The 12,298-nt window shown below is 54.7% G+C and overlaps 4 protein-coding genes across 4 annotated transcripts; 2 read left to right on the forward strand and 2 right to left on the reverse strand.

Annotated features, from left to right (window-relative positions):
• Positions 1 to 1,238: 1,238 nt before the first annotated feature.
• HER10_EVM0007485 (chloroperoxidase-like protein) lies at positions 1,239 to 4,302 on the forward strand (the record flags this gene model as incomplete). The annotated part of the gene is made up of 4 exons (XM_035477040.1): positions 1,239 to 1,261; positions 1,317 to 1,695; positions 1,788 to 2,295; positions 3,620 to 4,302. The coding sequence occupies 4 exons, from the start codon at positions 1,239 to 1,241 to the stop codon at positions 4,300 to 4,302; spliced, it is 1,593 nt and encodes a 530-aa protein (XP_035332882.1).
• Positions 4,303 to 5,544: 1,242 nt separating this feature from the next.
• Positions 5,545 to 6,162, forward strand: HER10_EVM0005852 (uncharacterized protein). The gene is made up of 2 exons (XM_035475455.1): positions 5,545 to 5,896; positions 5,966 to 6,162. The coding sequence occupies exons 1-2, from the start codon at positions 5,816 to 5,818 to the stop codon at positions 6,101 to 6,103; spliced, it is 219 nt and encodes a 72-aa protein (XP_035332691.1). The 5' UTR covers positions 5,545 to 5,815; the 3' UTR covers positions 6,104 to 6,162.
• Positions 6,163 to 7,120: 958 nt separating this feature from the next.
• Positions 7,121 to 8,964, reverse strand: HER10_EVM0000572 (ribosome biogenesis protein Sqt1). The gene has a single exon (XM_035470347.1). The coding sequence runs from the start codon at positions 8,707 to 8,709 to the stop codon at positions 7,222 to 7,224; it is 1,488 nt and encodes a 495-aa protein (XP_035332055.1). The 5' UTR covers positions 8,710 to 8,964; the 3' UTR covers positions 7,121 to 7,221.
• A 71-nt stretch (positions 8,965 to 9,035) lies between these two features.
• HER10_EVM0012214 (uncharacterized protein) lies at positions 9,036 to 10,809 on the reverse strand (the record flags this gene model as incomplete). The annotated part of the gene is made up of 3 exons (XM_035481613.1): positions 9,036 to 9,114; positions 9,731 to 10,145; positions 10,230 to 10,809. 3 exons carry the CDS (start codon positions 10,807 to 10,809, stop codon positions 9,036 to 9,038), a joined length of 1,074 nt encoding a protein of 357 aa, XP_035333480.1.
• Between the last annotated feature and the right edge of the window lie 1,489 nt (positions 10,810 to 12,298).

Genomic DNA, 12,298 nt, shown 5'->3' on the forward strand with positions numbered 1-12,298 from the left:
TGACGGCCTCCACTCGGCAGGTAAGTTAGCTTAATTGGGAGATGCCGAAGCTAGAGAAGCTTATCAGCGATGATTTCTACAGCTGCTTTGATGGAGACAAGTGAAGGTGATTGATGGAGGAGAGTACTCCGTGAGTTTGAATGAGAGGGTGTACGAGCCAGGCTGTGGCCTCCTCTCTCATGGATGAGTTTGTCAGTAAAGGCTGAAGATGAGTGTTTGCTTGTGAAACCAACACGTCGTGCCTGTCCCGATTGGGATCTGGGCGACTCGAGGAAAAAATGGTTTCATGTAAGAGCTATGAGGGAGGAACAGGCGTGACGGTTGTGTTGGACAGTCTCTTAAGATGAATTAATTGCATCAGCCTTTCACTCATGATGGGAGGCAAGGTGAGTGAGAGTGAGTGAGAGTGAGTGAGAGTGGGTGTACGTGTATGTAGAGTGAAGCTGAAGAATCACAAGTGAAATCCAGCCACTTCCCCAACTCCCAGAATGAAACCTCAGCCCTCCACACCCGCCTGGATTAAAACCGCCGCTAACAGAACCCAGACCGAGCCTAAGAATCCCTCAGTCTCCAAGTATCTGCGACCCTTTTCTTCTGCCAGTCTCTCTCCAAGGCTCCAACAGACCGGAACGCAGCCAGCGCCGTACCCCGGTGGGATTCTGTTAGCGGGGCCGAGTCACCGACTTTACCGCAACAGACGAGAAACAACCCCGTCTCGCTGGTGGACATGCGCAAGTTTCCCATCTTCCCCCCACCGTCAACCGTGGACCACCCCGCGTTCCCGGCCCAGCCGCCTGAGTCGCCCGTTACGCCTATCCGTGGACCCTATGGCCACCTCACCAATCACATCTTACCGTTGTCAGATGGCACAAGATGGCACAGCGATCCGTCTTGCGCTGGCGTCCTGAAACCTGCTCACCTCCATGCCGTTTTAGGACTCGGTGGCAGCGGTCACAGGGCTGTTGCTTGTCATGTGCGACGATGCAGCGAGATAAAGCTCACCCCTGCTCGTTCGAATGGGCTTCTGCTGTCCTGATAAGAGGCGTGGCCATCCCCTTTGGATTGAAGAGCTGAAGAAGGTCGACTGGTAGCTTCGTGTTCATCCTACTTCTCTATTGCATCCATTCTACCAAAGTTGAGCTGTCGAATCAGTTGAGAAAGCGCCCAGAACTCAAGATACCCTCATATTCAATAACACCAAACCAGTAAAGGACCGGATCCTGTAAATCATCGCCAAAATGCCGGCCATTCTCTCTAACCTGTCGGTTGGCCCTCAGTCGAATTGAAAAGATGACCTATGCTTACAATGACTCTAGAGCCCCCTCAGTTGAGCACCAGCAACAATCAAAGCTCGCAACAACACAGCTTACCACCGCATCCAACCCCGTCCCCTCAACCGCAGACTGCGCCGCTCACCTGGAGCTCCTCGAGACCTTCGTCACACTCCGCGACGCAGTCCATCTGCTCGCCGCCGACGCCGGCCAGGCACCCGAGCGCGTATGGGACCTGTACTGCAACCGGGCCGTCGCCCGTTTCGAGCAATGGAGTACCGGCGCCGAGAGGCCGGCGGAGCAGATGCCGCCCGTCGACGTGCTTATGGCGTGGCACGCGTTGATGTTGCACCCCAAGGCGTACGCACGCTTCATCGAGCTCGGGGGACGTCTGGGTCTGGATGGGATTAACTGGGCTGAGATTGTAAGTTCCTTAAACACTCTCGCAGTACTCTTCTGCCCCTAGTAGAAGAAAAAGGCGCAACCATCTTGGCAAAGCATGCTAATCATCCGCAGTCGAGATCGTCAAACCTCGAATCCCTCATCGCTTCAATCGACCTCCCCTCCCTCCTCTCACCACCAGCCTCCCAGACCGGCACCTTCACCCACGCCTCGCCCACAGGAACAACCCTCTTCACGTACCCCCTCACAGCAGCAATCAACCGCCAATTCTCCTTCTCCCTCAAAATGTCCTCCCACGCCTGGCTCCGCAGCGCAAGCCCCGCAGACCTCCTGGCCGCGGCGCAAACCCGCTACGCGCAATTCTTCCACCTCATCGCCGCCCACCCGGGCACCGTCATGGTGCCGACGCTCGACATTGACCTCGTCTGGCACACGCACCAGCTCGCGCCGGCGCGGTACATGGCCTACTCGAAGCGGACGACGGGGAAGCTGGTGGACCACGATGACGAGATCCCCGACGAGAGTCTGTCGGTGCTGTCGACGGATATGAGGGCGCTTTGGAGGGAGGCGTTTGACGAGGAGTATCTTCCTGCTGCTTGCCAGGAGGATGCTGGGTGTGGAGGTGGCTGCGGTGGTGGATGTGGAGGCGAGGGTGGATGCGGGAGCTGTGGTGCCATGAAATGAGCGTGGAGGCTTGTTACACTCATGGAGGGACGGGAGCGCATCTAGACAACGGCATTACATATGGAGTTTGCATCTCAAGCTGAATACCTACATGACAATCATCTTCAAGAGCCAAAAAGGTCAAAAATAAAAGCTTTACAAACTGTGAATGCCTCGTGGCGGAATCGAACCGCCGATCTTCTCATGTCACTAATACTAGTGAGACGCTATACCACTTAGCCAACAAGGCGACTGTTTATTGGTTGTTGAGATCCGAGAGGTGGAGGTCATCCTTACAGCTACGACGGCAAGTCCACAACCCCAGCCGTACATCTCCCGCCCCCTTGCACCAAGTTTCGTCCCGCATTGAAAGTTGCTGCTCTCTCGGAGCTCTCCATATTGCATCTCATGGGCCATCCCGACACGGCCACCCAAGGCCGCCCACAAACGTCCCCGCCAAGCACGTCAAAGTCGTATTTTTCACCCGGGTTTCCATTCTTTTTCAAACTCAATTAGAATGTTTAAAAGGGGCTCACCTCGGCTCACTCAACTCCCCGTCCAATAACACGTCACGAAAAGGTAAGCAAAGCGCGGTATAACGGAGTATAACTTCAAATAAGACTCCCCAGTGGGCTCACCGAACAAGGGATGAACGTATAAGCAGCCCATTTTATAATGATAGATCACAGTTGCTCCGTCACTGCGGCGGCTTCTGTCCAGGGTTTGACCTTACTGCCGAGGCACGGCTATCGTTCCGCTGCTTCTAGAAGAGAAGGAAAGCAAGAAAGGTGCCTGGGCACAATTCGATGCGTACCGTGGAAGGCGTGGACTTTGTCGGATTCGCCGCGTCGACGGCGCCGCCGCCCGGGGTTGACAACTTAAAGGAGAATCCCCGAGTCTTAACTCGGATGGCCCAGCCCTATGCGTCGTGTATCTGTTTATAGGCCCCTCCTTAATCGTAGACCCCCAGGTTTTGATCAATTGTATAAAGCAGCTTTCGTCGACGTTCTATCTTCGTGATCTTGTCTCCCTCCTTCAGTATCCTCAATCATCCTCTTACTGGACCACCTTCGTTTCATACAATACCAAAGGCACACTTGTAAGGGCCGTCACTGTCTTTCCAGAAGCTCGAGAAATCCCAAACTCTCCAACGCTCTTTGTTACTCAAGAATCCCATATCTCCCACAAAGACTCATACAAGATGCGCGCCTCAGCAGTCCTCGCGGCAACCTGCGCCATGTCCGTCACCGGTGCCGCCGTCCCCCGCGACGCCGCTCCCGCAGCTCACCCCTGGCTCGCCCCCGATGTTGCCGGCGGCGCCGTCCGCGGTCCTTGCCCGATGCTCAACTCTCTCGCCAACCACGGCTACCTCGCCCGCGACGGCAAGTCCATCTCCATGCAGGACCTCATCGCCGGCCTCGGCTCCGCCCTGCACTTCAACGAGTCCCTCGTTCGCACCCTCGGCACGCCCGCCTTCGCTACCTCCACCACCGGCAACGCGAGCACCTTCAACCTCGACGATATCGCCAAGCACAACGTCATCGAGCACGACGGCAGTCTCTCTCGCGCCGACTTCGCCGTGACGGGCGACGCGAAGACCTTCAACACGACCGTCTGGGCCGAGACCAAGGGCTACCTCGAGTCCGGTGCCGCCGCCTCCGACAACAAGGTCGGCGTCGCGACCATGGCTTCCGCGCGCAGCAAGCGCATCGCCACCGCGAAGGCGACGAACCCGTCCTTCAACTTGACGACCAGCCAGGTCACCGTCTCTCTGGGCGAGTCTGCCGTCATCCTCGGCACCATTGGACAGAGCTACACCGCGCCTGCTGCGCCGGTCGAGTGGTTGAAGGTCGTCTTTGAGGAGGAGCGCCTGCCGTTCAACGAGGGATGGAACACCTCTGCCGATGTGATTACCACCGCCCAGGTCCTGGGTCTGTCGCAGCTCATTGCTACTAGCAGCAGCTAAGCATGAGCTCGTCTGGTGATTGGGTTTAGAATAGAAATAAAATGCGTCATGTTTAACGATTCCAAGTCAATGTCCCAAAGTAGCGATATCGCCGGCGCCGTCGTGAAGACTCAATTGTATATGTGGATCGCTCCACGGAATTGTCGAATGAGTCCATGAGATGAGGAGCTTTCGCTGGACGGCAGTCTTCGAGTTCCTCGGCATCTGCCCACAACGGAGGGTCTCCTTAGTGTCGTGACTCGTGGACTGGGGATGGAGCCATGTTGAATGAAAAGATAAAGGGGGGCTCGGCGTTGCATACGTGCCTTCGTTTTCGCTCAAACTTTTTCGGCCCGCACAGGGGCATCCGGAACAAACGTTGCACCGCATGAGAGACTCCATCCCAGGCCGGCACTATGGGCAGTTATGCACGGTCAATAGTCGGTCGCTCCAGACTGATATTGGTGTGGCGTACCTCTGAACTATAGAAGTCTTTTTATACAGTCCTTCCCAAGCCTCGTAGAGGCTTAAAACCTCTGCAGTCGAAGAATTGAGAGTGTGGCATGGCGACATGTAGTTCATGTTGACCAAAGACTTGCCATCTTGCTGGTCGTTATTTGCGAAGCGCAATGGTCAGTCGGACGCCTAGAATGTTTCTCGAAGAAGCGAGAAGTTTGAAAGAGGAAAAAGCTTTTTCCGATTGTACACTTCCTTCGCTGGGCTTGGCAAAATGTCAGAACGCGATGTTCGAACCATGAAGTAAGAGAGCCAACGGAGGACTGGCGAAGATTAGAAGTGAAGTTGGAGTTGACGACATTGGGGAACAGACGCTATTACGAAAAGGGAGCGGGATGCACACCTTCTGTCCCTTGCGTACTAACCTAATCGTGCCTTGCTACCTACCCTAAGACAACTAGGTACCATCGGTAGCTGCCAAACGGCGCTCAGTTGAAGAACAACCCCAAATCATGATTTTGACCATTCGACGGCACAAGCTCGCAATATCTTCATTCCATTGAATAAATAGAATTAGTTGTGCCAGAATTAGTTGTGTCATAGTTGGCAAGGTACACTTCTCCCCTGCACATGACCTATACACGGAGATTTTACTCCGACGTTGTTGGAGGCGGGCAGGGAGCGGGAAGCAAATCGGACGGAGATCTGCGATCTAGTACCTTGGGGACCTTAGCGCCGTCCGGGAGTACCATCATTCCCCCACATCATGACGTTTTGCGCCTCAAATCCTCAAGCTTCAAAGTCTCCATGAGCTCGAGGACCTAGAGCTTCACCCCTCTTTGGAGAGCTTAGAAGCAGAAGCCAAGGTGCGAACTCACATGACGTCAACTCGAGCCCATAGCTCATGCTTCTTTATATAAGATCTTCCAACCCCCTTTCATCAGTGGTACTCTCTTTCTGAAGTTCATCCAAATCTATACTGAAATCACTGGCTATCAATCCATCCTCCAACAACTTCCGTCCCGAGATCATATCATTTTCAATTTAGCCAATTTCTCAACAACCACCAATTATCACTATGCCTCGCGACGGATCTGGAGCCTCTGACAACAAGGTCGAGGAGACCCACGACGTTATCCACGGCGCTGGCGCCATCAAGGTAAGACGAGACGCTCCTAGTCATCAACCCCTCTAAGAGTAACTCAAGGCTGACCAGTTCTTCCATCAGGACCCTCACGTCGACCGCGCCGACAAGACTGCGCCTCTCCCTGAGCCTGAAAAGGGTCTTGCCATCGATGGTCTTGCCGCCAGCGGTGGCTCATTTCCTAAGGGAGAGGGTGCTGGACAGGGCGGACGATCCAACTAAATTTTGCGGAATGAATAAGTTAAAGGATGAAGATGAAGAGAGGGATGATAATGAGCCACCTGAATATGATCATACTGCATATAGATGATGCCATTTGGTGACGACTACGATGAGGTAGTCTTAATGAGAATGTATTATTTCCAAGGGTTTCCTGCTTGCGTCTACTTTGCATGCGGCCTGCATTTTACGCAGTTCATACGTCTGTGATGACTAAATACGACGATGAACATCAGTACATATGCTGCCTTTCATCTTCTGGGGTATATGCCTACGTGAAGGCCAGATACTATCATTCATTATGGCATTCTCAATCCCGTCACTAGGTTTCCGAAAAGAGGTGCTGCGATCTCATTGAGAAAAGGGAAGATTCCAAGTATCGCGAACACTAAAACAGACTATCAGGACCATCCATCCGATTAAACATCGTCGTCTTGTATTGAAAAGCGGTGCCGGTAGCTGGTTACTCACAGGAATTGACGGTGTCCCACGATAGCCACGACATTGCCAGCACGAGGCAGATCCGCGGAAATTCCCAGATGCCGAACACCATCAGAATGAGGACGAGTTGCTGGTCGCTTCTTAGTGAGATCATCATATTGGTGGCTGTTCCGTCGGCTATGATATCTGACGGGTAACGTCGTCCTTCCGTTGCGTGATCGGCAAGTGCAAATTTGTAGATGAGAGTGGTGACTTCTTAGTAGATTAGATGGGAGTGAATGTTGGAGATGGCAATAAGCACTAGCGATGGAAATGGGCTGCTTGATTAAGCTTGACGAAATTTGAGACGAACGAAGCTTTCATGTCTCACCCTGTCAAGTCTCACCTAGCAACCATAGTAATCACATTATAAAGCAGAGGTAGGTAGTCGCGTAGCAGACGTCAAAAGAAGTGCATCAAGACAACCAAATCAATGTGTCAGTAATGTGAAACTCCAATTCATGAGGGGAACCTGGAATAATCCACGAGTCCACATCAGACCAGCGCAGAAGGCGTATGATGTCCCCTATTTTATCTATGCCCCTCCTCCCAAGCTCATCATCATTCCCAAATTCCAATATGGCAAAAACAAATGCAAATCCTCCCTCGACTTCAAGATCTCCGACGTGTGACTAAAGTCCTCAAGCCTCAAACACCAAGACAACACCATCATCACCAGCAGTGACAACTCTCTCACCAGTCTCGCCTTGCACGAAGCCAAGCACACCACCACCCTCTCCATCACCCCGGTGTCCCTTCCACTCCTTGACCAGACCACCATCCTGTGCTCTCAGATCCCACCGCCTTACAACACCATCCATACCACACGTCGTCAGCAGCCAGCTGTTCTTCACAAACTCCACCTTGACCACACTGAACTCCTCGTGCGCACCGACAAGACTCCTCCTGACGGCAAACCTCCTGCCAGCGTCGAACACGGTAACACTGCCATCCACAGAGCCAGCAGCCAGCAACGTAGAGATCTGCCCCGGTCCGCCCGCCGCCGTCGTAAAGCTCAGCGCCTCAATCGAATCCGACGCAGTCTGCAGCGCCGCAAGAATTTGTCCTCCGCCCACGACATCTGACGCGCTCTTGCTCTTCCCGCCCTTGCCAGCCTGTGCAGAACTCGCCAACCTAGGCAAACTCACGATGCGGATGGCGCCACCGGCACCACCAACAGCGACCAACGTGCCCTTGGGATCCACCGCGACACTGTACAACCCGCCCTCGACCACGAAGCGCTGGTCCTCGGCCGTCAAGCTCACCGTCGTCTGGCCGTTACTCTCCACCAGTCCCGCGGCCGCCGCCTCGCCCCAAACGTCCCACACGTACAAGCTCGCGTCCTCGGAGACGGTGCAAAGGAAGTTTCCATCGGGCGTCCAGGCGCCCGCGGTGACGGGGGCCTGGTGAAGCCAGTACGTCTGCACGAGCTGCAGGCAGTTCGCGGGGTTACCGCCTCCCGCGGCGATATCGATGGTGTACACCCAGACGGAGTTGTCGCTGGCGCCGATGGCGATGGTGTTGGGGTATTTGGGGCTCGGGCAGGCGGCGATCCAGTTGATCTCGGGGACCTCCTGCGCCTCGGCGATGAACTTGATCTGGACGCTCGCAGCCTCGGCGGTGGGGGAGTTCACGCGCAGGGCGTGGACACGGAGCTTGCCGTCCATGCCGCCGCTGACGAGGAAGTCGCCCTTGGGGAGGGTGAAGGCCAGGGCGTTGATGCTGTCGGTGTGGCCGTCGATCGGGTAGATGAACTGGAGCTCGGTGGACTGGTTTTGGGCGGCGTCGCCCGAGAAGGAGGCGGGCAGGACGGGGCGGGAGGCGGCGGCGGCGGTGGAGAGGAGGTAGCCCTTTCCGGGGGCGTCGTCTGCGTCGCCTTCGGAGCCGCCTGTGGCGATGAGGGTCGGGTGGACGGGGTGCTGGGCGATGGCGAAGACGGAGTCCTTGTGGGCGTCGAAGTAGGCGACCGAGTCGTTTTGGAGGTTGATTTCTTCGTTTTCGTCGTCAGAGTCCATGGGCATGTCCTCGTCGTCGACGTTGACTTCCTCGCCGACCTCGTCGGCCTCGAGCATCTCGGGCTCCGACTCGTGGCCGTCGTCTTGGGGCGTCTTTTCATGAGGGGCCGACATCTTGTTTGCTTGTCTCGGTTGTGTTTGGTGATGGGGGCGTTTTTTTCCGTAGAATTATTGGGTAGAGGTTCTCGTACTCTTGGACGTGATGCGCCGGATCCTTTTGATTCTTCTTTCGAGAAGAAAGATAAAAGGATATGACGTATGAATGAACGCTGGGTATCGATCCCTTATTTATCGCAAAGTCAACAAGGGTGCAGAAGCAGGAAGACGACTTTGCTTTATTAATCGTCAATCGAGGGTTCCGGGTGCTTGATAAGCAGGAATTGCGTCGCGCGGGTCGAATTTTTTTGCAGCTTTCTTGGATGGCGGGGTGGCGGGGTAATTCATTCGCAGGTCGACGGCCTCCACTGAAAATCGCAGGCGGTGAGCTCACCTAAGGTGGGAAGCCGGGACCACCGGTTGCTGTGGCCCCCCGGGATCATGGCGGTCGGTGTGACTCTTCACTGGCCATCGGCGGCACGGCGCTTGGCCCGGATGGATTCAATGCCCGTCACGGAGGTAAAGCGAATGTATAGAAGTTCTCGCATGTGGCTACTTTACTGACTCTCCGAATCTGCTTCAAATCATCTTTCCGTTACCTAAAATCAATGTTGGCATGCAAACTGACTGCACAGTTCACTCATCGTTGTGCATAAGTTGCTTCACTCATTCGGCTTTCTCTCACTTTCACTTTCTCTTTCTCACTTATAGGTACTGAGCGCAACGTCTCATGATGAAGCTTTCAATTCATACTTCTCTAATTCAGGATATCATCTATCAAACCTACTCAGCCACGGCATCGCAACTGAACGCTGCCATTGCCTCATGGACACGCCCACTCATGAAATTCCGGCCATCTAAACGCCACGCACGCTGGTGTGAAAATGAAGCCCTACTACAATGATATATCCATCTCAAACCAACTCCCTCCATTATGACTTACACTCTTCCCTACACAATCAACTCAGTGTCTCAGCACCGTAGACATCTTGACCGCGTCCACGACTACCGTCACCTCCGATCATTATCAGCAGGCAACTCCGTAGGTCCCTCTCCGCTAGCCAACTCAACAGGCGGCTGGGGGTGCGTGTACCCTTTGTATTGCGTGTGCCCTGCGCCTTGATGCTGGCCACCGGGGTTCATGAGGACCTTGTCGTTGTTGTAATACCCAGCCATATCTGTCCCAACCATTTCCGACGCAGGCGGTGACGCCTGGGGATACTGCCCATTGTGCTGTTGCTGCGCATACTGTTGGTTCTGGTACGCGTACGCGCTCTGAGATCCCATGGCCGACGATCCATCCATCTCGGGTGCCGTAGGCGTCTCAGCGGGCTTTACACCTGCGTACCGGTGCTTTCGCCTCCTCCACCACAAAAACAGACCTACGAGCGCCGCTATCGCGACGACGGGAATGACGACTGCTACAGCGACGATGCCGCCCGTTGACAAACCACCTGAACTCGCTCCCGATGTGGCGGCGCCGGTCGCGCTGCCGCTGGTGTTGTCCGCTCCAGCCGCCGTCCCAGTCGCACTCGCACCTGAAGTCGCACCGCTTCCCGCCGCCGCCGTCCCCGTTGCCGTTGCCGACGCAATTGATGCTCCCGAGGTCATCTTGGGCACGAGATCGCTTGCCTGATACACCATCCTGATACCCCAAGCGTTCACGCCATCACGGTCCGACATCGTAACAGCCTGCGTAGCCACAACACCATTGTCTGTCCGTGTAATATCAACGACCGTCGCGGGGCCCGCCATCCACGTGCAAAATTGTGTCTCCCACACGTTGGCGAGCGTCATATCGTCCTCGACACACGATAACGTCATGTCTCCGCGGTAGGGACAGCATGTAACGGTCGTGATAGAGCGCACACCGCCGTTGCGCGAGCACTGGGGTTGCGCGGTGTAGCCCGTCGGGCAGACGGTTCCGGGGGAGTAGAAGGCCGTGCTGGCGCCGTTGAACTTGTTGGGTAAGCATTTCGAGTCATTGTCGATGGCGTAGACGTTGTTGGTGAGGTAGATGCCCGAGCAGGAGGACGCTGGTGGTGAGAAGTCGGCCGTTTTGAGCGGGTTTTCGGGAAAGGTTGACGCGATGAACGTCGTTTTTGTTGACAGCGCCATATCGAAATGGGTATATGTGGTGAACGATCGTGAAAGCTGACGTCTGGATGCCCTCTGTCGGCAGATGAATGGGCTCTGAGTGGTCGATCTCGAGTGTTCGACGTCGAGTCTGTCCTTGGCTACTTGTGTAAGACAAGACAAGGATGACTGTGTGTGGGTACTACTACACTGCGAGATCGAGAGACCTGAGATGAGGCGATTCGCAAACGACAGAAGGGTCACAATTGGCAAGTAATTGCAGTGAATGGTAGGCAAAAAGACAGAACAGAGGGAAAATGGGACACGATCAGCAGGGAGCCAGGGAAGCACTCGCTTTTCACAGAATCCTTCGTGCTTATCCATTTCCCAGCTCACACTGTTGCACTCCCACGCCCCCTTCTAGGTCATCCCGTCCAGTCCGCGCCAACCAGTCAGACGGCGCCAATCCGATACCACAACCGATGAACCCCATGTCTGGAACCTTGGAATCCCTGAAGTCCCATCGCACGAGGCGGTGGTGGGTGGAAAGAGAAGGGCAGCATCCGTAAGGATTCAGATGGGCTGGGGCGGTAGAAGCAGGGGGGAGAGGGGCCAAGCATCTCAGGTACTGTAGGCAGCCAAATAACAGGTACCGGCAGTCTAGCACACCACCGCTGGGGAGGTGAGAAAAAAAAAAGTTCATAAATTTGGATGTGACGCTAGGAAGAAGGGGGAATAGGTTAAAATGGCGCTGAAATGGAGCCAAGCGAAATCTCCATCGTCGCGCAGGCAGGCGCTGGGAGGAGTCTGTGAGGTGCCTTCGCGAATCCTTCGGCAGGGATATGATGGCCGGGGGCTGAGCCAGCGGGCGTGTGTACATCCGTGATCTGTCCCATGTTCCGTGTCTCGAATCTCTCGACCTAGACCTGTCGCTGCCGATGACAAACGTTCTGATGGATGTGCTGGGGCTGATAGCATGCTCCGGCGGTTTCTTGTGGAGGGGAAGGTGAAGCAGATGTGTTTGTAGGGAGAGAGAAAGAAAGATGAGATGGCAAGTTGGCAACTGCTTCCAGTCCCCTTGTGATTACCCACAGAAATTGTAGCTACTAGCTCATCCGTCAGATTTTGGCTCATTAGCTCTAGTGCGTGAGTACGGAAAATGAAATGAACCTTGGAACGGATCCAGTGGTTTGTTTCCCAGTCATCCGGTTTTCGTGGCAGAAGATCGAACGAACGAGACGCGCCTCAGCTTCTTCTTACCTTGTCCCCATTCATCCTTCGAACATGGTGATGCTGCGCGAAGAAACGGAAATCTTCCCCATGTATTCTTCCCAATGTATCTGTGCAGTGTACATTTTGGTAAAGAACCCCGACAACATGGTACCGTTTGAAATGGCAGGTACTTGTTCCAAAGCCCTATGACGGCGCCCCGGACCGCAACATTTTAAATCTTGGAGCCCTTCCCCTACTCCGCATTGCGAACCTTTCAGAACCCGTGGTTTATCCCCAGCAACTGGCAAAGGCCGCGATT

This window comes from Colletotrichum scovillei, assembly GCF_011075155.1.
Source record: "Colletotrichum scovillei strain TJNH1 chromosome Unknown Contig00006, whole genome shotgun sequence".
In the NCBI taxonomy this organism is placed as follows: Eukaryota; Fungi; Ascomycota; class Sordariomycetes; order Glomerellales; family Glomerellaceae; genus Colletotrichum; species Colletotrichum scovillei.